This window comes from Notolepis coatsorum (assembly GCF_963971535.1).
Source record: "Notolepis coatsorum genome assembly, chromosome: 3".
Taxonomy (NCBI): domain Eukaryota; kingdom Metazoa; phylum Chordata; class Actinopteri; order Aulopiformes; family Paralepididae; genus Notolepis; species Notolepis coatsorum.
The window spans coordinates 68007871-68032587 of record NC_140167.1 but is presented as its reverse complement, the minus strand read 5'-3'; the positions used below and the strand labels follow the sequence as shown (position 1 = coordinate 68032587).

The 24717-nt window shown below is 41.8% G+C and overlaps 1 protein-coding gene across 4 annotated transcripts; it reads right to left on the bottom strand.

The window, feature by feature from the left end:
* Positions 1 to 1549: 1549 nt before the first annotated feature.
* LOC311225499 (ELAV-like protein 1) lies at positions 1550 to 21698 on the bottom strand. 4 transcript variants are annotated; one of them, XM_084310798.1, is made up of 9 exons: positions 21510 to 21698; positions 20299 to 20362; positions 18854 to 18910; positions 11120 to 11291; positions 8761 to 8826; positions 7764 to 7867; positions 6852 to 7011; positions 4040 to 4265; positions 1550 to 3778 (listed from the first exon to the last, which is right to left on the bottom strand). In XM_084310798.1, the coding sequence occupies exons 2-9, from the start codon at positions 20332 to 20334 to the stop codon at positions 3460 to 3462; spliced, it is 1140 nt and encodes a 379-aa protein (XP_084166924.1). In that variant the 5' UTR covers positions 20335 to 20362; positions 21510 to 21698; the 3' UTR covers positions 1550 to 3459. The 4 variants fall into 4 exon arrangements, with proteins under 4 accessions (XP_084166924.1, XP_084166925.1, XP_084166926.1 ...); XM_084310799.1 differs by having other exon boundaries at positions 6858 to 7011; XM_084310800.1 differs by lacking the exon at positions 8761 to 8826.
* Between the last annotated feature and the right edge of the window lie 3019 nt (positions 21699 to 24717).

Sequence of the window (24717 nt, the reverse complement as noted above, 5' to 3'; positions counted from 1 at the left end):
CCCGGTAGCACAGGTTGGTCAATGTTAATCTCCTATAGCAACCCATCACACTGGTCCCACTTAGATTGGAAAGAGTCATGTATTAACAGAGGGCCAAAGCCCCTAAACATACCGAGAGTTGGCTGTGCTTAAAGGAAAACTCCAACATTTTGGGAAATTAGCTTATTTAACATCTTCCCTGGAGTTAGACAAGAAGATGCATACCTTTTTTGTCTCTGTGCGTGCATTTAGCTTTGGGAACGGTCGCTCCGTTAGCATAGCTTAGCTTCATCACTGGAAGTGAGGCAGGACAGTAGCGTGACGTTCCCTACAGGTTTGTTGATATTCTCATTCCTTCAAAGGATCCGAACCGATTGAAGTTTATGGATACCATGACTTAAAATCCTCTTACCTTGACGATTAAAAGCCTCCCCAATTTAGAAAACAGTAATCCAATGGCTGGTATTGATAATATACTACTAACTACTGGACGCTGGGAGGGCGCTAACGCAGAACAGGATGGTAAAGCAAATATAATGACTTCCTTTCTGGGGTTTTCAAAATAAAAGTGCAATGTTTATAGCAGCGGAAAATGTTTATTTTGTACATTATCTAACGTTGACACAAACCTAAACTAACTTTAGGTTAGTTGTAACGTTAGATAATGTACAAAATAAACATTTTCCTCTGCTATAAACATTGCACTTTTATTTTGAAAACCCCAGAAAGGAAGTAATTATATTTGCTTTACCATCCTGTTCTGCGTTAGCGCCGGTTAGCTCCGAGTGTCCAGTAGTTAGTATATTATCAATACCAGCCATTGGATTACTGTTTTCTAAATTGGGGAGGCTTTTAATAGTCAAGGTAAGAGGATTTTAAGTCATGGTATCCATAAACTTCAATCGGTTCGGATCCTTTGAAGGAATTAGAATATCAACAAACCTGTAGGGAACGTCACGCTACTGTCCTGCCTCACTTCCAGTGATGAAGCTAAGCTATGCTAACGGAGCGACTGTTCCCAAAGCTAAATGCACGCACAGAGACAAAAAAGGTATGTATCTTCTTGTCTAACTCCAGGGAAGATGTTAAATAAGCTAATTTCCAAAATGTTGGAGTTTTCCTTTAAGAGATAGAGATGGTGCACTGAAACAGTTATAACAAATACATCTGAAGCTGAAAAAGAAAATTACACTCCAAACATAACATTCCACAATAATCCTTTTCTGACTGAATTAACATCATGGTACTGGTTTCTTTAATTGTATATATGCTCATTATCTACTTAATTGGTCGGTTGGTTGGGAACTTGGGATACACATGGTTCCATTAACTACCCAAAAAAACTATCCTGTTACATCCCAAATCGAGCAACGCACTTAGAGATTGAAAAGTACCAAAATAACATGATTAGAACCATCGGAGACATTAGCATTAGAAACAAAAACTACATCAACATTTTTAAAATGATCAAAGTTGCCAATAAACACATTTTTATGACAACAGTAAAACAATTGAAAGGGTGCAAGGTTGTCCTCTAAAAAGGCAATTTAAAAAAAGTAAACAAGAATAATAGAAGAGAACACTTGCTTACTTTCTTTATATAAAACAAAAGAGAAAAGGGAGATGGGGAAGTGTTATCAACTGGATCACTTTAATATTCACATTTAAATCGGTTGCAATGGGATTACAAAGAGACAAATGTTGACTGGCTGTAGATAAACTAATCTCTTTGGTCCCTTTGAAGGCCATCTTTCTTTTTGCATTAGCATCTAAATTATCTAAACAAAACAGAACACACCCGAGCTGTTACAATTTTCATATGTACAAGAACAATTACAAGTGAAGTCTTTAGGATTGACGTGACCCAGCCTGAGACAGGAAAACTACTGCAGGATTCCTGATATTCCTACGTGAGACTAGTTTCCACTAGAAAGCCAAAACGGGGACGACCAGGGCTTCCTCGTTAATCATGACACTTGTTATTTCCCGCTCTCCTACACAGTTGGGACGATAACCCACTTATGTTCTGCTCTCAAAACATTCTCTGCCCAAAGAGGAAGTAAACTAACCGGTTCTACCTACTCATTATTTACCTTAACATATTGAATAAATAACGTTATTGTTCCCTAATTTTTTTGTCTTATATATAAGAACCGGAAATGTGTTGTAAAAAGTTTAATCATTCACTTCCATGGCATCTACATAGCATTGTTTAATTATTCACTGTGTCCATGGAAACGGCGATGAACGCAGCCATTAAGTATGGCTTCTAACAGAAAGATAGTCAGTTTACTTATAACTACATCACTGCATAATTCGTAAACTAATTTGGTGATCGATGTCCGGATTCGGTAGATTCCGGCTCTCTTGGGCAGAGGCGTTTGGCAGGCTGTGACGTACAGGCGCCGAGAAAGCTCTGTGTAGGAGTGGCTATTTCCAAACAATTTCCGTGGTTCTTCTTGCATCTAGCTGCCTATTAGGTGAATGTCAAACTAGTTAACGCCTTTGAAAACAACATACACATTTGAGTAGGCCCTTACCCTACAGATGTCCCATGTTAACATTTTTGAGTCGACCCTGGCGAGCCCCCACTTGGCAGATGAGCATGGGAGCCTAGATGGCATCTGTAACTGTATAATTACAAACAAAGTTCATAGACAACAGTGTAGGAATCAAAGTATCAGATATAAGAAAGGATTACCGTTACCCCCAAGCCATGCATGTGGCACATAAAATGGACCAGAAAAGCAAAAACTGCCGACTGTCCCTTTAAACATTCAATGACTGGTAAACAAAGTTTCCTCCCTTTCCCTCAAAACCCATCCCGTCCCATGGAGGAATAAAAAACAGACCTCACGGTAAGAATATGTGTGTGTGAAAACAATAGACCACCAAGTGACTTAAGTCAAACGCACTTAAAACTAAATCGCTGGATCCAAACATCTCATCTATGGGAAATTTTCAAACAGCCATCCGCCTCAAATATCTGTGGCTTCTCGTAGCCTCTACGAATGTAGGCGTCCTGTTTAGAATGGAGATTTATCACATTTGTAACCAGGAGTTTGGAAGAAAAAAAAAGTGAATTTCCCGTTAGCAGCCGGTAACGCCGGCAACAGAGGCAAGTGACTGCGTTCCTTTTGGTGTTGGAGTTTACATTAGAAAATTCTAATCAGACACCAAATTCATATAATAAAAAAAAAATCCAACGCCAAATTGGTGCAACTGTTGCCGTTGAAGAAAACCTTCATTCATTTACACGACTGAGAATTCTATTGTTGGAACGAGGACGTTGGAACATCAAGCCCAAAGTGAGGTCGAGTCACTTGGATGATCTATTGTGAGGGGAAAAAAAGAGTTGAAAAATAGTCCAAGTGTTAAAAAAAACAAAAAGATAAATTACAGTAACAAAATTAAACGCCTTTTAATTTTCCATTCAGAAGGCTACAAAACAAGCCCCCCCCCCCTGCTTCTCTCTAGCTTCTACTTGTGACCTTTGGTGGTCTTGAAGGAGACCTGCAGGATCTTGTCGCCCAGGCGATAGCCGTTAAGGCTGGCGATGGCCATGGCCGCCTCCTCGTAGTTGGTCATGGTGACGAAGCCGAAGCCCTTGCACTTGTTGGTGTTGAAGTCGCGGATCACCTTGACGTTGATGACGGCGCCGAACGGCCCGAACATCTGCCACAGGATGCCCTCGTCTGCGTCCTGGCCCAGGTTGTAGATGAAGATGCACCAGCCGGCGGAGCTGCTGGCCGGGACGCCGCCCATGCCGCCCATGTGGTCCACACTCATGGGGGAGAACCTGACGGGGAGATTAACATCGTTAATTGGTACATGGGGGTCCACCGTCCACACACACACCAAGTTGGATAGGAGGCAAGTTAATAAGGTCTGTTCTGAAGTAGGATGTAGGACTAGTGGCTTCTGTGGTTGGGCAGGCTTCAAGTAAGATGTAGGACTACAGTGGTTGGGCAGGCCTCAAGGATCTGTACTGAAACTGTCGTTTGGGGTACGGCAGAAACAAGCGTTGGCATTCCTCCCCTCTTCACCAATGGAAGCTTACCTAAACTTCTGGGCCTGGTGGTGAACGGGACCTCCAAAGCGCCGTGACTGGTTGTGGTAGAGCTGTGAGAGGAGCTGGGAGTTCTTGGCCTGGTTGGGGTTGGCGGCGAACTTGACCGTGATGGGCTCAGTGGTGCCGGGCGGCTTCTGGCCGTTAAGGTCCTTGATGGCGTCCTCTGCCTCTGACCTCTTATCAAAGCGGATGAAGGCCACACCCCTGGAGAGACCTTTGGAGGTACAAAGAAACAAAAATTAAGAATTACATCAAGTTTGGAATTGGGTACATTTGATTAGTCTTTTCTTCAATCCTCACATCTTCTTTCACAATATCTGGATACATCATGTGGTAATGGAAACCAAATCAGTGTTTACCATTTCTTAAGTCGCCGGACAAAAACATGCTCGGCAAATACGATCACAGTTTTGAGTTAAAACGGGAGTATTTGGAGTTTCAGGGGATCAACCAGAACGCTTTGGGCTTATTGCACATAGCGCGTTTTATCTCGCAATCTATGAAAAAAATACTGGATTATCTTGGAAATGCGATGTTTAGCATGTAATAAACTACAAACTACAGCGTGTGGAAACAAACTATTATTCCCATGTTGCACTACAAGTAATGTTTGTCAAAATGAGCCACACCATGTCTCCACAGCTATAATAGAGACCACACACACAGCTTCGCAAACAGTAAAACGACCGCGGATACGACTATCAAGCTGGCAATCTAGGGGTATAGATAAGCGAACGCACGGCACTCACAAGTGTATTAGGCTGTGTGAATCAACTTAAGGCATCACCACGAGGGGTTTGCCAGGAAGAGATGACGTGAGAAATACTTCTGAGGACCTAAGTTAAAATCATAACATTTGTCTAACGTCTACGTTTTTTTTAACTCTGTATTTATTATTTCTATTATTGTTATTACTGTAGTTATTTTATATTGTTATGTTTATTATTATTTTTGTTGTTACTGTATTGTGTGATGTGGTGTTTTGTCTAAAAATGATATATAAAATAAAATAAAAAATAAAGATTTCGGGGAGCTCCAGTAGCTCACCGCGTACCTCGAGCGCTATTTCGGCACCGGGGACAACCGTGCTCGTCACGGATATGGGGTAGCAAGTTCGATTCCCGGACAAAGCCGTAACTTTCTCAGAGTGTCTTCCCCCCATCTCTACCCCCATTCAACCTGTTTCTGTCGGTCATTCTTGACCAGAGAAAAAGCGATAAACGCAAGAAGAGCCAGCGGAATGGCCAAAGTTTAAAAAAAAAATAAAAATAAAGATTTCATTCATTTTCTTACAAGGCAAAACTAGTTAAAAGATGTTTTTCCCCCCAGGATGTGTGTAGGGGAACATATTTGTCCAAAAATAGCTATTAATAACACATTCAGCATTTGGTTGAAAGTGTGAAAAGGCAGAAAATGTTTATCGAATGTGTGAATTATTTCTATATATTATTTTTTTGCAAAAATATAGACATGCGATGCCGTTTGCTAAATAATGAGATTATTTCTGTGGCTTTTTTTTTCCTGCTCCGGAATGTGAACCCCTGTTGATCCGTGGTATAAAGACCATTACATGCTAAATGATGTACTCTTTTTGCCCCGGCTTATCCTCTGTGCTGTGCCAGTCGCCATCATCAACTGACGTTTCCATCAAATTCTGTAAACTGTAAAAACCTTTGTTCTTGGATTTAGCCGGTTGGCGAAGATTTGTGAGAAAGTGTTAGTTATTTAAGCTATATAAGTTTTTGTAGCCGACGTTCATCTAACAGCGAAGTGGTGAGTCCATCCTGATTTACTCAAATGAATTGGCTGCTTGTTTATGGGTGTTTTCGGTATGCTTTAGTGTCGTGACATTAATCTTTTAGTCTGTTGCTGTTGTTAGCCGCGGAGCTATGTCTCATTGCATTGTGCATTTTTTGTCGTAATGTAGCATTTGTGTGTGTGCCGTCTGTCATCACATCATAATATTGGCCTCTGGCTTACGTCGGCTAGGGCCAAGTAATTGCTTAACTTGTCGGGCTAGGGTAGGGCCGGGCCTGAATGCTACAGGCTTGGGCCGGGGCATACATTTCAGGCCAGTGCAGACCTCTAAACCGTATGGCATAATGGCTAATGCAGGTAGTGCAATTTTCTATTTCAGCCACTAGGAGGGAGTGTTGAGTCATGAAGCAACACCTCCAGGTGAGCTTGCAGCACTGCCTGAGTAGTTTGTGCCATCATTATTCTTCCCTGGCTCAGTAACTGGCTGCAATGTAGCGCTGTGGCAGTTAAAGAAAAGTAAATAGAGTGGCTGGGTAGTGTAGAGGGAACGAGAGTAGGGCAGCGCAACGACCAGGTAGGGAATTGGCATAACTAAATAAGGGGATGGGAGAAAAAGGTGAAAAGGCACCAGATATGTGAACCAGGAGTTGTCCTACCAGACACGCCTAGAAGACCGACCCGGACACCGTTTATGCAACAAGCGAGGACGACGGACCAAGCTGCTCAAATCGGCCTAGTCCTGATGACCACAAGTTCCATGGAGGTTACGCTACATGCTGTAGTGACAATTATTTTTCCTCATCCATTCTCGGTGAACGTTGGCGCACACAGACTATTGTGTTCTTCCGATTCAGACTACCCACGCGTGAAAATGTGAACATTCCAGGGGGCGATGGCAGGAATGGCGTGGCCTACGAGGGCAGACTTTGTGTGGCGTAGATTGAAGGTATGAAGGATGACAATGCCACTTTTTGTTTACTTTTTATATGCATGTCTGTAACATTTTGAAAGAAAAAAACGAATAAATTGTTAACATTCCTACCGGTACCTGAGGCTTGGTCCACCAAGACTCGGGAGTTGATTATGCGGCCGTAGCGGGCGAACATGTCCTCCAGGTCTTTCTGCGTCATGGTCTTGGGCAGCCCGCTAATGTAAAGGTTAGCGTCTTTAATGGTGTCGGAGCTCGGGCGGGCGTACGACACCTGGAGAGGGGCGGAAGAGTCATTCAGTTTCAACACATTCAAAAACGTAACCACTATGGTCTAAAAAAAACAAGAAAAAAAACAAAGAAAAAAAGATATACAATGAAATGCATACACCCTTTAAAAAAAAGAACAAAATTTAAAAGAAAAGTTGTATAAATATAAAATAAACTTATTAAACTAAATCATCCAGAGGTTATCACAATAAAAAAAAATATATATATAAATAAAGGAATAAAAAAAAGCAACAGTTTCAGGTAAAGGGCATGTTTTGGAAACCAAAAAAATAAAAATGTTTACCGGTATGTAGAAAATGCAGTAGAAATAAAATACGTAAAGGCTTTTGATTCGGCACAATGTCACACTCAAGCAGAAACCACAATAGTAGATATTTCCATCCAATGACCATTAAAACAAATAAAAAAAGGTAGACAAAATAGACGCTTCAGTATAAATATGTGCCGAAAATAAAACCGCGCCAGATTACAAAAAACACTGGCCTACTACAGGTGTGTATATATATGTATATCTCTTCATATTTCAAGCCTGCAAAATTAACTGATAAAAAATAACATTACAGGGTAATCTTTTTATAATTAGACATGGTTTCCTAAATACCTTGGGTCCTTGATGCAAATAGACACTTTGCAGGAGAGGGTTCCCCCCCAGCTGCCCAGGGACTACTTGGAGAACATATTACATATTACAGGTAAATAAAAAATAAAAATAAAAAACACCTTTTTGCACATTACCTTGATAGTTTTAGACTGTAGTCTCAGCCCATTGAGGGTATTGATTGCCCTTTCTGCATCGCTAGGGTTAACAAAGTTAACAAAGCCGTACCCTAAACTGTGGCCTAGAGGAACAAAAAAGGAAAACAACAAAATAAAATAACAAAACGTTTGCTCTGTGTCTACAGATCCCAGACCAGTTCCACAGGGTGAATCTGTACACAAACAAAACATGCAATTCAAGGAAATCGGATATTAAGAAAAAAAACTAAACGACTGAGATTTAGCGGACCAGCAAATGGACCTGCGTTGAAAATGAAAAGTGAAACCAGAGAATGTTCCATAACAATGGGTCAAGTACATCTTTAGATACATTCTTAATTAAAACCTGAAAAAAATAAACACATGAAATTAATCATCATTCATTCAAATGTTAACTATTCTCGTCTATTTCAGTTGAATAAGGCCAACAAAAATGCCTAGAACTATGAAATATCAATAGCGTCACATTGTTTTTGGAGTTACTAAGTGGTGAAATTAGCTGAAAACAAACAAATAAACACACCAACAGTGCAGAAAAGCAAAATATTAAAAACAACAGATTGCACAAAAACTGACATCTTGAAGAAAAACAAACATTTTCAGATCCCAATACTCCTCAGTAAGTCTGCCGCTTACACAACACTACGAAACAAAACCAACCAAAATAGAATTTAAAAAAAATAATTTGGGGTGCACACAAAAGTTGCATAAAATAAAATAGAAATCAATCCAAATGTAACCAGCAAGTCATTTGCCACATTGGCATTACATGTCAAGAAACAGAGACAAAAAAAACTGATCAAAATGCTGTGTGTGGAAAGAAAATCTGTATTATATTACAAAAATCCTATGTGTGCTGGGGTAAGGAGTACAGGGGGCAATGACAAATAACTGGTTGACAATATTCAGTGCAGCCCAATGGGCGGTGTACTGAAATGCCAATCCTCCATACTTGAGGGGAGTTTAAAGAATTCACCATGTCCTTCGTGTGCCCTGGATCCATCAGTCCCAGTTTGTGAGTACACGCCACTCTCTCCCAACGCTAGAAATCAGAGAAAGAACATGCCGATTGGTGACATCACTGAGATGTAAATCTGGGGCTGTTCCACGTAAAGAGTGAATGGGGCTCTCACTTTATTGAGTGAGCTCTTACATCCAAATTACATTTGAATTCTGGTTCAGACCATCTAGCAATGCTAGAATATAAACCTCATTTGGGTATAAGAGCTCACGCAAACATTTTATGACCTTGTAAAGTCAGAGCCCCCATTCGGCGTCTATAATGCCACCCCCCCCACCCCATTTTACATCACCGATTGGAGGGTTCCCTCTGATTTCTAGCTGCAGGAGACCGTGGTCTGTGCTCCCAGATACTGACTGAACTGTCCTGGAGCACAGGAAGAACATTCTGAAAATGGGTGGCATTCCCCCTTTAACACTTTGGTCGCACGGCTTATATTCTTAATAAACCATCCCACGCCAGCTCTATTTGTCTATGGAGAAGTTCCCCTTCTTTGCAGGGCTATAACTTTTTAAATTGTATTGCTAAATTGACATTACTATGGCCCATTCAACATCAAGTATCTATTGTTCAGGGTGTAGCAACGTTATACTTTTTCATTCACATATTCATACTAAAATACGGTCTAAAGTATAAGTATGTTTTTATCGCATGGCGGCTACGTGGCGTAGTGGGCAAGGCGCTCGCCACGAATGACGGAGACGCTGGGCTTGCCTGTTCGAGCCCAGCGCTCCACATTGCTTTCAGTTTAGCTGGTCGTTCATACTAATACACATTGGCCGTATTAGGGGGTGGAAAACTGATGGGTGGGGATCGGGCGTTGTGGACAGCGACTCCTACAGGTCGGTTGGTGCGCCTGCGCAGTAGAATCAGGAAGTGTCGGGGGCAGCGTGAGCCTCCCACGCGTTACTCCTCGCCACTGAGAGATCGAGCTGCGCAGGTGAAAAGATGCGACTGCTGTTACCTCAAGTACCGGAGGGGACTTGTGCTATGTATGACTTAGTCCACATTGCAGACGGCTTGTGGGAGGCAAGAAACAGCGTTCGTGACAGAGGGTTGAATTGGATGATACGAAATTGGGATGGGAGGAAAATATAGAAAATGGGAGAAAAAGTGGATAAAAAAAAGTATGTTTTTATCGTTTTCTGCAGCTTTCTCCAGAACGTGATTTATAGCCCTAAATGCATTATATTGATGATTGTATACAGTTTGATAGCAATCGGCGCGAGATAAAAAATGTCAAATGGACGTGCTTCTAGAAGTTACTACTTATCATCTGATGTTGACCGGATGGGGGGGGGGGTCGTTTATAATTCCGTGGCCAACGTTATATGATTCATCTAGTGTGGGTGATATGATCATTAGAGCAGTTTGTATCGAACACGGTAAAAAAATACCGCTGAAACTAACCGTAGCTTCCTCGGGCCGTTGAGCGATGAGCAGAAATATTCCTATTATGGGATGTAGAAATATGCGATCCGTCTCCAGGTTGTATAATAGTATATACGTCCAAATCATGTTGTTTATCGAGTTATTGGTAACGGATTGCTATCCATTGTGTCTAGCTCGAGTCCTGGGACTATTAGCGAGTGATCGGACCGAATTGGAATGAGCACCAGCTTCCGTTTCCTGTTTCCGGTTTGAGCGATCCGCCACCAGATGGCGCTCTTGAACCGTTGGAGTTGAGAGGGGATCAACAGTAGATCTCAAGTCTCCGGGGGAGAAATATGATTGCGATCACAGATTTTTGAAATATTGATATCAAAGACGTGGTACGGCGTCTTTGGCAGAATGAGCATGGCGGGGAATGACGTGGTAAGGCGTTTTTGGCGACCAGTGTTAAGAACCCACTTTTTTTTTTATATTAAATTATCTCATATTATGTCAAATACACTATGTTCAAGGGGTCAACATTATGGGAAATGCGCTTACCGTCTTCTCCAGTCAGACAATAAGATGGATACCAATTTCCTGTGCGTTCAGTAGAAAGCCATTTTCTACTGATCACAGAGGAAATTGGTATCCATCTTCTTGTCCGACTCCAGAGATGACCCTAAGCTCATTTCCCAAAACGTTACCGTGTTCCTTTAAAAAGAGTAGAAAGCAGACCATTCCAAAAACACAGCTCATGTGACCATGAGCAGTTATTTGTCACTGACCCCAGGTACAGATGCAGACACTGGCAAAGGCAGGGGACTGGCTTTCTTCCTCGTTCATGTTTTTTTTTTGTCGTCATTGTTGACATTAAGAATTAGCAGAACTTTCATTTACTTTTATTGAGGCCAGATGTGTGGTTTTCTGCTCCGATTCTTACCTGCCATTTTGTCCCGGATGAGCTTGGCCGACTCCACATCGCCGATGCTGCTGAACAGGCTCCGCAGCTCCTCCTGGGTCATGTTCTGGGGCAGGTAGTTGACAATGAGGTTGGTCTTGGCATCACTGGGCTCGTCCACCATGTGCTCATCGTACCCGTTGTCGTACACCTCCTGCGTTCAAATTGGACGACACAGCCCGACAGGGAAAGTTACACAAACGCGGGTCATCTGTAAACGGGAGTTCACAGAACCTCCCTGAACAATCATTGAAAATTCAAGCACGAGCAATCGTTCATTGCATGCACGTTAAAGAGGGATTTTCAACTTTAATCCTAGCATTTCTTATTGAGGAGGACATGGGATGACAACTATTTCCTCAACTTTCCTCTGGCTTGTTGTTGACTGCAGTTGGCTAGAGGTCTGCTCTCCTCTCGGTGACGTCACCCAGATGATTTCTCAGGACACAGAATGCGCTGTTAATACATGTCCCGGGCGCGTGAATATTTTAGGCAACCAACTTGTGTTTAGCGTTTCTCTGATTGGCCAATACGCCCATGTGACCACGGCAGCGCGAGAGAGCTGCAGCGTGGAAATAGGCTGTCTATTGCCTCGCGCTGCAGCGCGGAAATAGGCTGTCTATTGCCATTCTCTAAGACAAACTCTAACCTTAACCAGCTCCTTAACAGCGCCTAAACGTAACCCCGCTAACCTTAAGCAACTCCGAAACAATGCCTAACCTTAACAAACTCCGAAACAATGCCTAAACTTAACCGGCGAAAGAATGCATGTTAAAAAATATTGCCATTCTCTAAGACAAAATCTAACCTTAACCAGCTCCTTAACAGCGCCTAAACTTAACCCTTCTAACCTTAAGCAACTCCGAAACAATGCCTAACCTTAACCAACTCCGAAACAAAGCTTAAAGTTATGCCTAAACTTAACGGCGAAAGAATGCGAATGCACATAAAAAAATAAAATAAAAATAAAATTGAAGGGAATTGCCAGCAATGGCCCGTAGGATCCACAGCAATGCAGCGCTGCCAATTGAGCTAGTTCTGGATAGTAAAAAAGGGCGGATTACTGCTACATAATGCTGCCGCAACGGAGCTCCGCTCTGCTGCTGCGTCGCCGCGGGGGCGTGGCTAGACGCAAGTTGGGCGTGGTTAGACACAAGTTGGGTGCCTTTAATATTCACGCATCACATGACGTCCTCTCAACAGAACGATAGGATTAGAGTTGAAAATCAGCAAATCGCTCCTATAAAAATCCTGACATTAACACATTCAGCACCGGGCCTATATGACCAAATTAGGGCTAGCACGCCAGCGCTTTAATCAATGGGAGGACGGGGATATTGGCGAGTGCTTAAAATACATCTCAAAGTATGGCTATGGGTAGGGCTGGGAGATATAATTGATATCGGGGGGGGTGTCAGTTTTTTTTTTTTTTGTGCCTGCAACAGCGCAGTTTTAAAACCAGAGACAGTGGACAGACTTGTCTTTCTTGCCTGCAACTTAAAGTAATGGCTTTGCTTGTCCAAATGACAATACTGACCAAATTGAGATTTATTTTTCTCTTGTCCATTTATTTTGTTTGCTTTCTCATTTAAAATACAGTTTGAAACCGTCTGTACACAGTAGGCTATGTGTGCTAGCAGAGCTAGACTCCAGTCACAAGTCACAGTGCACATGTGTGGTGGTTTGTCCACCAAAAAAACACCAAAAGATAGAAAAGAAACTAGCAGAGCCAGAACTGTTCAACTCCCCTGGAGCCACAGCCAGCAGAGGAGCCGGTTTACTTTCACTTTCAAACCAGCTGCAGCCTGAGAACTGGAGTGTGAGGAGATGTAACACTAAAGATGGCGGCAACGACAAAGAATTGCTGCAAAATAAACATACCGGTAAATCTGTTGTATATATATATTAAAAAAAAAAAAAAAAAAAAAAACATATGACCAAATTAGGTCTAGATTGCCACCACTTTAATCAGTGGGAGGCCAGGGATATTTGCGAACACTTAAACTATATCTTAAATTATGGCTATGGGTCTAATACACCTGTCGCTTATCAATGCCTTGCTTGCAGTCAACATGTACGAAACGGATTGTTTTTTCATCTGTACATTTCCGTTTTATACCGTTTTGAATAAGAGTATAGTTTGTGATTTCTAGTAATTCCAGAGAAAGACGCGATAATATCCCTTTAGTGGAATACACAAAACACGAAATTTTTCGGCTGATTTATGAATAGTTTTCAAATAAACGCTAGATTATCGATAGTATGTGTCCTTATGCACGATACAAAAGCGGGCTGAAAAGCGCATATCCATGCCTTGCTCAGCGTCAACGGCACACACGTTGTGATCGCTGTGAAAAAAACATCTGATTAACCCAAGACTGGTAACATAGATTCCTTACCTCACATCTGATGCTATGCAAAAAGATTAATCCAATTCCTGATCGCCATTCCAAATATTGATCGCGTTTATTGATCAAACGTTATATCTCCAAAACACATAATCCACGCTGCTCTGATGTCCCCAGTCCATCTGTTATCTGATACTGCATGACTGAGAAGGAAAACCTGGACCGGAGTTTTTTTTTATGCACATCCCCAGCCAATCCAATCCAATGATGTGCAATACCATCCGGGAGACGATAGGCGTCTGTATTTGCCCTTTTGCGAGCTCAGACCCATTCCCAATGATAACATCAGGTTGGATGGATGATAATGAATGGATATAGCTAATAAAAGAAATAACGATTAAAACCAGACTATACTCGTGATTGGCACTCAAGCGATGGCGAGTTAACCCGACTATCATCGTGATCTGCGTTCAATGCGTTAACTGTCTGTCTATGAGGTGGCATTGTAAATCTGTTTACGACAGCCACGTATCTATCAAACATGCCATTTTAGTACATGCTGTATGCCCTTTTTTTTTTTAAGCATTTTTACAGCTTTTCTTGGTCACGCAGGACCGACAGAGGAGAGGGCGAACGGGAGGAGAGGAGGGGAGGACATGCGACAAATAACGTTGGGTGCTGGGATCGAACCCGGGTCAGCCGCGTAGGTGCGCGAGGCACTATGGTATGCGCCACGAGGGCGCCCCCTGCTTATTTCTTTTAAATGTTAATAAAAACTAAAGCAGATGTGTATTTCAGTATGTGGTGTAAAACTGGAATTATCTACAGAATGATTTAAAAGAGTTGTACAAATATCTTTCAGTTCAAGAAAATGTATAAAGAAAGAACATTTAGAAGTTGTAAAGTTGAGGCGCAATAGCTTTCCCTATGACCATTTCTCCCCCTTATGTTATTCTAAGTATCGTTTGTTAACACTTTGAATGCCAGCCACGACATAACACGTGTTAACAGCTCGCCCCCTGAATGCCCAGCATGATAATTAGCGTGATTCTTTTTTATTAGCGATCTGAGGCTACGTTTAGACAAGCGTTTTGGGATGGAAGTCTGAACAGAAACCGCAAAAGTCGTCTTGCGGTTTCACTTTTAATTTTGCGTTTAGACGAGCGTTTTGGGGTGGAATTCTGCGTGCAGACGAGGCTATAACAACGAGACAACGGAGCCCTGCTGTCACACGATTGGCGCATATGTCACATGACGTGCTGTGAAGACCCGCCCTACTCTGCCTCTGATTCGCAGAGTGTGGGTGGGGAATGTGATTGGACCAAAGCAGAGTCACTCACAGACAGTGGGTCCAGTCATAATAGTTGTGATAGCCGCGGGACAGATTCTTGTGTATTTAAAAGTAGGGATGTCCCGATCCGATCACGTGATCGGAATCGGCGTCGATCACGTGCTTTTCAGAGTATCGGGGATCGGGAAAAAATAATAATAAAAATCGGCAGTCAAAAAAAAAAAAATGTTATTCAACAAACATGACCATGTCCACGTCTTAAACTCATACGGAGGCCTTAGTTTTGGTTTTAAATTACATAATATATCATCATTAATGTATTTATTGTCACACAGAGCAGAATAATTATCCACAACAAACACATTCCCCTTTAATTTTCACCGTTGCAACAAACATTCCCTTTAATTTAGACGCTACACGCTACACGCGAGTCGCGACCACATCACAACAACAACACGTCGCTCCCGAAACACGGTTAATATCCACTGACTTGAGCAGCTAGACTTAATGTCAGAGGTTTGGAACTAAGCATTTAAAAATAGAAAGTCAAGCCAGTTGCAATGTTTGCAAGGAGGAGATTCCGCGTGGAGGAAAAACTCATGAAGCAGCAGGCTGGAGGCGAAGTTTTCAAACTAACTTTTCAACAGGAGGATAACGTTACGTGACTTTATCGTCGGCGTTTCAGACCAGAATGGACCATTACGTAAGTCGAACACTGAATGTATACTAACGTGCAAACATATATTGAAACTTTTAATATTTCTCATATGAAGCAGAAGCACATTTCTCAGGGTGAATGTAATAACAAACGCCTCCGCGCTCGCGCCCCGGATATAGGCAACAGATGGGCTTGTCTCACTCTGCCAGTTTCTGACAAAAATGCGTCAAAATTGATTACTAATGTGAAAGATCGGATCGGAAACGATCGGATCGATAGATATTTAAAATCATATGATCGGGATCGGATCGGAAGCAAAAAAAGGCGATCGGGACATCCCTATTTAAAAGTACTGCCAATGTAGCCTTCAGGTGATCGCCATGGATAGAATCAGACATGCTTTGTTTACGCTTCTAGGCTACTGGCGCATGCCTGTGATGTAAGCAGTAGGCGCGACGAGAGCCTTGACGACCCTTTCGTCATCGTTTTATGCGGTTTGACAGTTTAGACGAGAGCGCAAAGGTTTACCGTTTCTAGGAATTCCACCCTGGAAGGTGGTCTCACTTTTTTACGGTTTCACCCCGTAAAAACGCCGTTTCCGTATAAAACGAAAGGCACATCTGAAAAAATATTTTTGCGGATTCACCTGCTAGCGTTTCCATCTAAACGGGGCCTCAATTCATATTTCATCAACCGAGTCTACCGTTGGGAAACCAGCCTAATCAGGAGCTCAGATGTGAAAAAAGCACCCCCTATCGTCTCCCAGATGGTAATGCACCCTTTTGGAATGGACTGAGATCTTCTCACGCATTTAACCGGAGATGATCCCAGTCATTGTGGAGCCTCAGAACAGCGTGTAATATGTCTTTACGGTATGTAGCGGTGGATCAATAAAAGGATCGATTTTTGGAATGGCGATCAGGAATTGGAATAATCTTTTTGGATACCATCTGATCTCAGGTAAGGAATCTATTTTACCAGTCTTAGAATAATCAGACCTGTTTTCACGGCTATAAGCTTTCCCCCTATGTTTGATATGGCTGTTTGGCTGTGCGAGCGATCAGGAAATATATCAGAGCCTAGGGCTGGGCGATAAAACGATAACGATAACTATCGCGATAAATTATTTCCTCGAAATAAACATGAAACGTGGTCGCAAAGTTTCGATATATCGATTTTCCAAGCTTGGATATCAGCACACGCACTAACAACCAATCAGTGAAGGAGATGGCCGACAGTGAAGGAGACCCGCGGTGCACCTCTGGGTAGAGAGGTAGGACTCTAGTAGTAAACAAGGCTGGCTAGGATAACTAGCTTGCACGGCACTATTTTATATATTTACGTGCCGAGTATGTGTGTGGCGTGAATTCTGAGGCCACGTTTATAGCAGTGTGGGGTATACAGTGGACGTCGTTTCAATATATTGGGGCGGAAGAGAGTATTTTAGGGTAATATTTATTACATTGTCATGGAATACACCGCTTAGACACAACAGGCTGGCTAGAATAACTAGCTTGCGCGGCACTATTTATATTTTACGTGCCGAGTATGTGTGTCGTGAATTCTGAGGCCACGTTTATAGTAGTGTGGGGTATACAGTGGACGTCGTTTCAATATATTGGGGCGGAAGAGAGTATTTTAGGGTAATATTTAGTACATTGTCTGTCATGAGATACTCCGCTTGTCGGCTAACTGCTAACGTGCGCGGACTGATGACGACATCAACATTCGCAGCAGCAAAACAAGTCTATTATATATATCTATGCTATTAATAGCCCGTCCATCGGCGCCGGGCATAAGAAGTTAATTAAACTTGATTAACATTATAGACAATAATTATCGATATCGAGTTATATGAAAATAATTTTATAATTTTATCGCGATAACGTTTTTGGCCATATCGCCCAGCCCTATCAGAGCCGATATCAGATCACCTATATAGCATGCATACGTCGTACACATATACTATCGATAATCTAGCGTTTATTTGAAAACGATTCATATAGGCCGAAAAATTATAACGTTTGTGTATTCTAGAATATTCTGTTTATTATGGAATATTTTTATTTTCCTTGAAAACTATGGCTTTTCAAGATGCTATAAAACAGAAATTAGCCGATAAAAAAACAATCCGCTTCGACAATGTTGACTGGAAAATGAGTCATTGATAAGCAGCGGGCGGATTAGACACAGCCATAATTTAAAACATAGATTAGGCGATATTAACGCTAACATTGAAGTGGATGCTGGGCATTCAAGCGCTAAATCGTGCGCCCCCTGCTGGGCACTGAAAGTGTTAAACATGTGTACCGGTAATTGATCATCTATTTCTATTGTTTATTTATCGTTTTGAGTAAGTGGCAGGCAAAATATGATTTTCTTCTCCCTGCTCCTTTTCGCTCATGGAATGTGCAAATTGAGGTGCTTTTATTATGAAAGTATACTATGGAAATGTGCATTACCATAAACGGAACAAATAAAAACTATTTTCCTTTCATTGATCAAATAAGCAAATGCTGGCCTAACTGCATATGCCTCATAGTTCAATCTAAACAAATTATCATTGAATATAAAAATAAATCTGATTTTATAATTTTCAGTGGGGGGAAAAAATACTCTGAAGATCTAAAATTTCAATAAATTCTATTGAGATGCCTAAAGTGTCATCAACACGATTCCTCTGAGTTTATGTTGATGAGAATTTGAGCTGGAGAGAACAAATCAACTGGGTTTATAAAGGATTTTATAAATATATTGGCATAAGGAGAATTAGCCACCTTGTTACCACTAGCTGTCTTCTTACTCTATTTATCCTAATCTTTCTTACTATTTAGTATGGGTAACACTTTGCCAACTAGTCTCCACAAAACTTCAGATTCTAAATATCTATAATATAATTTTTTTCAAATATGCTTTTTATTTATAAGATTAATTCTAATGAAGGGAACCATTCCTGTACAATTTAAGACCTACCTTTAAAACAATGATTTGTCCCACTCATACTCTACTTGTCAATGTTTACATCTTCATCTTCCTAAATGTCTTACATGCAGAGGGCAATTTTCTATTAAATATTATAGAGGTGTGAAATTATGGAATAATCATCTCCATCTGGCAAAAAATTACTTCAAAAAATTACAAAAAAGGTTTGAAGGAACATCTGATTATTATATTGTAACAGTGTATTGTTATCAGTGTATTGCATTTGTTTTAACTTACGTTATATGTAATATAATTTTGTTTATTATAATAGGTGGAGGTTTCTTATAAGCCTTCTGGGCTTTTCTGCCTCTTCCTGCACTGTATATCTTTTGTACTTTACAGTTGTCATTATTGTGTTGTTGTTTTTATACTGTGTACACAAACTAAAACTAAATGTTAATAAAAAAAAACGACGTTGTGTGAGAGAGGTCACTCACCTTCATGTTCCCAGCCCCCTTAGTGGTGTCGCCCTGTGAAGACTGTACCTCACACACCTGCAGCAACACAAACATTTTATCCACATTAAGTGACATTATTTTAGGGCTACAACCCTCACAGCAACATAGAAATACCAGTTCTCCTCTCAAACTGAATGGTGTGGGCGGTAGAGGTACCAGATATGCAGCTCTGGGTCTGTTTTTCAGTTGAGTCGCATAGCAAAGTCATAAGACATTTTAGCCCCTTTCGTGACTTTCGGTTTGCAAGCCTGTGGCTTTTGTGACCGGAGTCACTTGCCCACCCGCCCCGATCACCCAGTAGCGAAACGACCAAGCGTCGTCAAGGGGCTCGCGGTGTGTCAAGAATACATCAGATCTGAATTTCAAAGATACCCAGCGTACAATATGGGTCTAACACAGCTTCACGATGGAGTCTGGAAGCTCGGAGTTGCTAATAAACAGTTTAAAACATTGTTACTCGACGAGTGGTATTTACAGACCGAACGTCCATCTCCGCCGTTGGTGTCACAGCGCATGCGCACCATGCCGCGTTCACGTTACTGGGAAGAAGCGGAAGAACCAGTTTCCGACTGGGAAAAACCATTCACGTCAGCCTCCTAGTGGTAATTCCTACTAGGACATATGGGATTCTTTTATAGACCCCATATCTCCCACTTCGCGTCACGAATTGCGGAAGTATGGATGTGGGCGTTTCATCCATAGATATATATAGAGTCAAAGCGTGAAGGCTTCCTAGTTGTAGCAACGAGATGTCCTCTGGTTCTTCCGCTTCTTCCCAGTAACGTGAACGCGGCATGGTGCGCATGCGCTGTGACACCAACGGCGGAGATGGACGTTCGGTCTGTAAATACCACTCGTCGAGTAACAATGTTTTAAACTGTTTATTAGCAACTCCGAGCTTCCAGACCCCATCGTGAAGCTGTGTTAGACCCATATTGTACGCTGGGTATCTTTGAAATTCAGATCTGATGTATTCTTGACACACCGCGAGCCCCTTGACGACGCTTGGTCGTTTCGCTACTGGGTGATCGGGGCGGGTGGGCAAGTGACTCCGGTCACAAAAGCCACAGGCTTGCAAACCGAAAGTCACGAAAGGGGCTAAAGACATTTATCACACTGAAGATAGCGCCAATCTGTCATGGAAATAATGAACCCATCGTTATGTGTGTCTGCTGGCTTGCTAACTAATGTTCGAGCTGGTATGGTGGTGTTGCCTTTTATAATTATAATCGGTTGACATTATTATTATTATTATTATTATAGATTACAATTATACATTATAACACTAGCAAGGTAGTAGAAAAGCAATGGTGATGCCATAGTCTAAAATCAAGGAGTTTCTTTGCGCTTGTGAACTTAGCTTGTGACACACATTAGTGCCACATACAGCCTTACACTAGTGTAACAGGTCGTTGTGCACTTACTTTAAGATATCTAATATGTCCCCTTCTGACAGCCATGGAGATGCTTCACAGTCCCTGGGTGAATCTGAAACAAGTCACAGAACAACAAAGATTATTTACTGCCAACAAGCCAAAACCAATATCTTGCTATAACTGTATAAAAAATAGGGAAACAATGTCCAGGCACGCACTCCAGGTTTTTCCAAATTTATTGGCAGCCTGTAATCATATTGACGTTTCGGTGTGAACACACCTTCTTCAGCCATTCTGAAGAAGGTGTGTTCACACCGAAACGTCAATATGATTACAGGCTGCCAATAAATTTTGAAAACCCTAGAGTGCGTGCCTGGACATTGTTTCCCTATTTTTTATGTATGATATCAGAGGTTACAGCACCCAGTGTCAAGTCTAGTGAGGTGAGCGCGTTCTACTACTTTTTTCACTTGCTATAACTGTACCCAGAAGATGTCCCTTCCGTCCAGAGAGCAAGACATCTTGGCCGGATCTGAACCCCTTAAACCGGGCGACAAAGACACGTAGGCATATTTGTTGTTCCTCGAAAAACTACCGTTTTAATGCTCATCATTGCATGCGATCATTTAACATGGCAACACTGGTGACCGCCATCGAGCTTAGGTTATTCTAAAATTGGTCCCATCCTTGTGACTGTAAGCCAGGCGTCAGTTGACACGCATTTAGTAAAACCACGTTATTGTTAATAAGGGCTCCAATAAATGGGCGTCGCCTGGAATGGATCCAGCCGCTCGAGTCGCCGCCAGTAGGGCCTTTTAATTAATCCCACTTGTTCAAATTCAATACAGATGATCAATGTAATCAGATATAATCATGTTGTATAGGTAACATTAATATAGCGTGTTTGAACGAACAGGGATGGACGGTAAATCCAGGCTAACCTGTGTGTGTGGGACTGTGGGGGGGGGCACCAACCCTGAGAAAGTGAACACATTCTGCCTGCAATCTAACCGTTTCAAACAAGAAAACAGTGATCATTTTCGACACTTTATTTAATACTATAACAAACACGTAAACTCAAGAGTAACGTGTCGTCGTGCGGGTGAATCGTATGTCGCGGCGACACAAAGGACAGCAGCGCTGCTAGCTAACGGCTCCAGTGTGAACGAGCTGCTTCACCGCATGTTAGCTAGCGGCGTCGAGCAGCTAAAGGTAGCTAGTTAGCTCAACCGTTCTAGATCAATCCAATTCATGCTTACCTTCTACTTCTTCGACGTATACGCGTAGCTTGTATCTTCTTGTATAATTATATCAGATCTGAAAATATTCCCACTAACTAACCTCACAAGCTGGCCACCTAACGTATGATAAAAGGATGAGTTGTTGTTGAGGCCGGACTGTCTTGATGTCTTCTCTCTGCAACACAAAGATCGGTGAAGCAGCTACGCATCAGCTCGGTCAGTGGCTCCGCGCTGCTGCTGGCGGCAAATATCGTTTCCGGTCTTTACTGTGTCATTTCTTCGACCAGTAGATAAGTGTCCCCGCCTACTGGTAGGGCGGTCAAACGTCTTTCTGCCGCCACCGATAACAATAATATAATTATTCTCGAAGACACTCTGATGTCACGAGACCGCCACCATCTTGGCATTGGGGAAACAAACTGATTTCTACGATCAAATGTATGCGTTGAGCTCCGTTTTTATTACATATTTTATCACATTCTTGTTCATTTCATGACCTTTTCATATAATTTTTTTTGAAAATATTGAGGCCAACATGGCATTTCACTATTTCGAAAGCCTTTCTGGTGATTCTAAACGTGCATGTTTCCCCCCAAGCCATAGACATGCACTTAGACAGAAAGTTAAAAAGACAGGAAGTTGACTTCGAGAATTGGTTTTAGTGGCGAAATAATAATAATCCTGTAATCATTTCACCCGCTATAATCCATTATAATCGATCATGGGAAAACGGCATTTTTTAACCTCCACGCTTTGGGCGCACCCACCATCACCTTTTGGTTAAAAACGTTAAAGTCCCAAAAGGAAATATATGATTTCACAAGGTCGTGAAAACCTTGGCGACTTGGCGAAACATTTGGATACAAAAACCTCGTTGTCAGCTCTCATATAAGGGGAATACAGCCATTTAATCTAACGTGCAGACGGGCATTTCTCCAACAAATCATCAACCAACAAACGCCATTGTATGCGCACAAAGGTTGGCTACATTTTGAGTGGTTTATTTGTTCTACCAATCGAAGCTATCGTCTGGGACAACATTGATGGGGAATAGCACTGGTGGGGAATACACAATTACGGCAATACTATTGTTGAGCGTAGTTTCGGCTTTCGTTTCGGTGTCCTCCCAACTCTCGAAGAACACCCCAGGCTGAACCAACTGAAATGTGAAAGCAGAAACAGTATAGGGGCAATTCCATGCAAATGTCAACCTCACCATGAAAAAATTAAAATAACATGATCATAACCAAACCAATTTCAAATGTATCATCAAGGTCTATATTTTGAAGTACAAAATAGATTTGATCGTAATATTTATGAGAATGCATGTTTTTTCACACTACAGGAGGAGACACTGATTTACAAATTTATTTTTCGATTAACCTAATTGTATGACTTTCTGAATGGCCAGAATGGCAAAAAAAATCAACAGATATTTTTCTAACCTCACCTTTGATCATGAAGTGCTGTTCTATCAGTATGTGAATCAATTATGTACTTTGTGTCTTTCCATTGGCAGGTGAAGCATGCTGTTATAATGCCCCTTTATGGGACAGCGAATGTAACATCCATAACGTTTTCCAGGAAAAGTTGACATAAAACATGCATCTGGAATGCAATGCCAACCAAAGCAAAGCTAACTTTGATAAAGATGACATATCACATATTAGCAACAATTAGTCATTCTGGTCTTATTTTTTGTATTCTTTACAAGTGTTATGGATGTTACCGTTATGGGTGTTACATTGCAAGTGACGGATGTTACATTGCGAATGTGTGTTGTTAAATCCGATTATGACCCCTTTGTTTGAAGTATAATTTACACATTTTAGTTACACTTATTGAGATAAAGATGAGCCTGCAATAAGACATTTTTGACCTTTTGGATTTTGAGATAGGTGACAAAATACACAGCGTTATGGATGTTACGGAAATTGACAAGCTTTTCGGACTCACTGAACACATGATGAAAACTCAAAAAGCACATTCAGGAAAGAAGTGCCGTTATGGATGTTACATTTTTGCGTTATGGATGTTACACGTCTGAAATAGACAAAAACAATCAAAAATGTGTGTTGTTAAAGGGGAACTCCAACATTTTGGGAAATTAGCTTATTTAACATCTTCCCTGGAGTTAGACAAGAAGATACATACCTTTTTTGTCTCTGTGCGTGCATTTTAGCTTTGGGAATAGACGCTCCGTTAGCATAGCTTAGCTTCATCACTGGAAGTGGGGGAGGGTTAGAGCCTTACAGTGCCTTACAGTGTATTGCAAGGTCTGACATTGACCAAACTTGATATGCATGACCTTGGTGGGCTCTAGGTCAACTCCTGAAAAGGGGGTCAGTGTCAGACTTTGCAATCAAAAGTTAGGGGGCTAATAACCCTTGCCATAATTTCAGTGCGCCCCTAACTTTTGATTGCAAGGTCTGACATTGACCCCCTTTTCAGGAGTTGACCTAGAGCCCACCAAGGTCATGCATATCAAGTTTGGTCAATGTCAGACCTTGCAATACACTGTAAGGCACTGTAAGGCTCTAACCCTCCCCCACTTCCAGTGATGAAGCTAAGCTATGCTAACGGAGCGTCTATTCCCAAAGCTAAAATGCACGCACAGAGACAAAAAAGGTATGTATCTTCTTGTCTAACTCCAGGGAAGATGTTAAATGAGCTAATTTCCCAAAATGTTGGAGTTCCCCTTTAAGTCCGATTATGACCCCTTTGAGTATTTTATGACTCCTTGTTTGATTAAAATCCAACATATTTCCAGACACAACTTTTCCACACATTGTTGGTCTAGGGCAAGGCAGAGCAGTGTCCACATTAGCCTACTGCTAATCAGCTGCTGTCGGCCATCTCCCCCTCGCGTCTGCTCAGCCTACATGTGTATTTGTTATTGTTTTGCTGAGTATCGTGACAAGAAACCCACCCCAAAAAACACAGAAACCCCAAATGAAACCAAACAGAAAGTAAATGAGTATTATTCCAGGGACGACATTTCAAGACAGGCCCCAGGAATGACGGATGCAGTGACCATAAGAGAGAAGGAGTCAAGCAGAGGGTTCAGAAACGCCACATGTCCATGTCCCTTATGGAGGCTTACCGCTGCACTTCCAACCAAAGAGGACAAGTCCTGGGTCAGTTTTGATCAGATTCGTGAACACCTCAATCCTCACATGGATAACAGAGGGAGATACCATTTCTCTGAACCAGTCCAGGCAGAGTG

What these genes read in the sequence shown, in the direction of transcription:
- LOC311225499 (XM_084310798.1), bottom strand. Translation starts at nt 20,334, where the DNA reads ATGGCTGTCAGAAGGGGACATATTAGATATCTTAAA. An exon ending in CATCCGGGACAAAATGGCAG is followed by an intron (nt 8,827 to 11,119) that starts GTAAGAATCGGA and finishes TCTGATTTCTAG; the next exon opens with CGTTGGGAGAGAGTGGCGTG. An exon ending in TACAGTCTAAAACTATCAAG is followed by an intron (nt 7,012 to 7,763) that starts GTAATGTGCAAA and finishes GCCCCTCTCCAG; the next exon opens with GTGTCGTACGCCCGCCCGAG.